This window comes from Helobdella robusta (genome assembly GCF_000326865.2).
Source record: "Helobdella robusta unplaced genomic scaffold HELROscaffold_15, whole genome shotgun sequence".
NCBI classification, from domain to species: Eukaryota; Metazoa; Annelida; class Clitellata; order Rhynchobdellida; family Glossiphoniidae; genus Helobdella; species Helobdella robusta.
Genome location: NW_008703839.1, coordinates 1886139 through 1888960, shown reverse-complemented (window position 1 = coordinate 1888960; position 2822 = coordinate 1886139). Strand labels below are relative to the sequence as shown.

Below are 2822 nucleotides of genomic sequence, written 5' to 3'. Positions count from 1 at the left end.
TTTTTATTTATGGACGTACCCACACGCAGTTATATACAATATCATGGAAATGTACACAGCACTTTTACGAAATCTATACTACACACACGCACACACGCACTCAGGTACACACACACAGGCACAAACTCGCACACACACACACACACACACGCACACACATATATGTATCTTAATTGATGATACTTTGTGCATGATTCGAATTGCATTGAAGATGAGCTTACATACGTAATTGTAACGTATATTTTATTTAATATCTATTTTAAATATAACCATACGAAAATAAACAAAAATTAATAACACCATTTTTCCACCAGCCCGTCACTATCAACAGTTTCGATCATTTGAATCGCAATTTATTTTATCAGTTTGTTCATCATCATCTTTATTTTCATAACCATTAATTAAAACATCACCTCTTGCATTATCATCGACCCCCGGCCACACTCATGTTACCACAGTCGTTTCATCCTCATCAGCCTCATTGAAGCCTCCCACATCATCATTCTCATCAACATCGGATGTTATTGTCTTCCTGCCATTCGTTTATGACCATTCAAATATTTTTTTTAATTCATTGTAATACAGCTCTGCCAAACGCGTGTTACTCTGTACCTAAAATCTAACAAGGACTCTACACAGAAGTAAAATATTCGAAGTTGGTTTGAAACTACAAGAAACATTACACAATGTTGGAGGATAATGAATCAACATTGACGACATAAAATGCTGGTTGATGGTAGGTGTGGAAATTATGAATGAACTGGATGAAGACGATTATGATGATAATTAAGTTTGCAAGTCTAACCAGCATGTGAAAAGGTAACTGTTGTTTGAATCTACTGCAACAAATGGGTTGCTTTCTTGGTTGCTACGTAACATTTAGCAGAGCTCTATTTGATGCATGAATTTTAATTTGATAAGACGATCCTCGCTAAATGTTTGCGAATTTAAATTCTGTAAACATTTCAATTGCACTTACTAACATTGCACCTGTTTGTTAATACTGTATGAATTTTTATTATGATGAAAAACCATGATGATTTGCAGCATCATCATCTTTTTTCCCATCATCATGGTGATATGCACCATCATCGTCATCATCCGCCATATCATCATCACGGTGATTTGCATCATCAACTTCCTCTTCCTCTTCTTCCTCATCATCCTCATCCCTACAAACCACATTCTTGATATTTGTGATAACTTCTCTCGCCATTTATTATACACTTCCGGTCGTTCTGTAAACGTGTTGGGCCATCCATCATGAGGTGCAGTCGTATGTCAGACACCCACGAACTTCAGTTACATTCGCCAATCTATAATAAATGGAAAACTGATTTTTTTTATCTTGCAAGCTAGGGAAACAATTTTTTTTATGAAAGAATAACAAAAACAAGCGAGAGATGGAAACGTTGTGAAATAGAAAACCAAACTAATAATAATAATAATAATAATAAAATATCTTATCAATTATTTAAAGTTTGGAAGCATATGATCAAAACCGAGCAGTGTCCAAGGCAGTTTAAGGTATTAAAAAAATTATTAAACATATGGATGTGAATGAGTTTTTCACATTTTCAAACCATCCGTCTATTGAAACGTGAAATATATAACCAGCTGATAAATGGAAATAAACTAAATTTAACTTTTCAACAACAAATTTGTGTAATTAATAAAAAAAAATTTGTCTTACTACTCATGTTAAATGTTGATATGTTATCTTATGGTAACGATGAATACTTGTAGCTGCATAGTGTACAGTACAATGCATGCACCTGAAAGAATCGTAGGTGGCCAACCAAAGATGCATCCATGGAGAGTAACTGGAAACATTTTTAAAGATCCATGCAGGTTTTTGAACGTTTGAAACGGACCGGCAAATGGAGCATGTCATTTTTATTCTGCTTGAAATGCGTTCGTTCACAACGAATCAAAAGTTTTCAGCTGTTTTCATTTCCATCCATGTTAGCCATTCATCTCAACATAATATCCTGCTATCATTTTATAATATTTACAAGATGTCTGGAACGGCAGTACGTGCAAGAGTAAATTCATCAATTTCAAGAAGCAGCAATAGTGAAAAAAAGTTATTAAATATTTATATTAAATAATATATATATATATATATATATATATATATATATATACATATATAGTTATATATATAGTTTTGCACTCACAACGTCAGATACGTTCAAAGATTTATTTCAAATTCTGATCAATTCGCCAAACGCCGAAATTTTATATTTTAAAATTTGTTTCTTTCTGCACGTTTTAATCTTAGTCATAGTAGCATTGTTATTATTTATAGCATCGTTATCAAAAGTATCAACATCATTAGCAACTGCAACTTTGTTACCTTCCAGATAAATTTCTTTCCTAATTGCACCAGCAAGACTCAGTAACATGTCTGACTGGCTGCTAATTAAACAACATTGCCTTCATCGTATGGACATTCATAGCCGAGATGCGAGGTGATGTAAGGAGATGTGAGATGATGAAAAAAGATGCGAGATGATGTAGGTTGATGTGAAATGATTCAGGTTGATGTCAGAGGATGTAGGTTAACGTAAGTTGATGTAAAGAGAGGTATGATGATGTAGGTAAAGGTTAGATGATGAAAAGTGATGTAGATTGATGTAAGGTGATGTAAGATGATATAGGTTGATGTAATATGATGTAAGGTTAGTGTTAGATAATGTAGGTTGATGTAAGGCGATGTAAGACAATGTAAGACGATGTAGGTTGGTGTAAGATGCCGTAGGTTAAAGTGAGACGATGTAAGACATGTGAGACATTCTTGTCCAAAATTTAAGACCGTT

At 33.7% G+C, this 2822-nt stretch overlaps 1 protein-coding gene across 1 annotated transcript in view; it reads right to left on the bottom strand.

The window, feature by feature from the left end:
* HELRODRAFT_169331 (hypothetical protein) overlaps positions 1–1894 on the bottom strand; it is a gene marked incomplete at both ends in the record, with an annotated part of 2492 nt that extends 598 nt beyond the window's left edge. Inside the window, 2 exons of the mRNA XM_009015161.1 lie at positions 454–532; positions 1776–1894. Coding sequence (XP_009013409.1) covers positions 454–532; positions 1776–1894 — 198 coding nt within the window. The remainder of the gene's footprint in view (positions 1–453; positions 533–1775) is intronic.
* Positions 1895–2822: the final 928 nt, after the last annotated feature.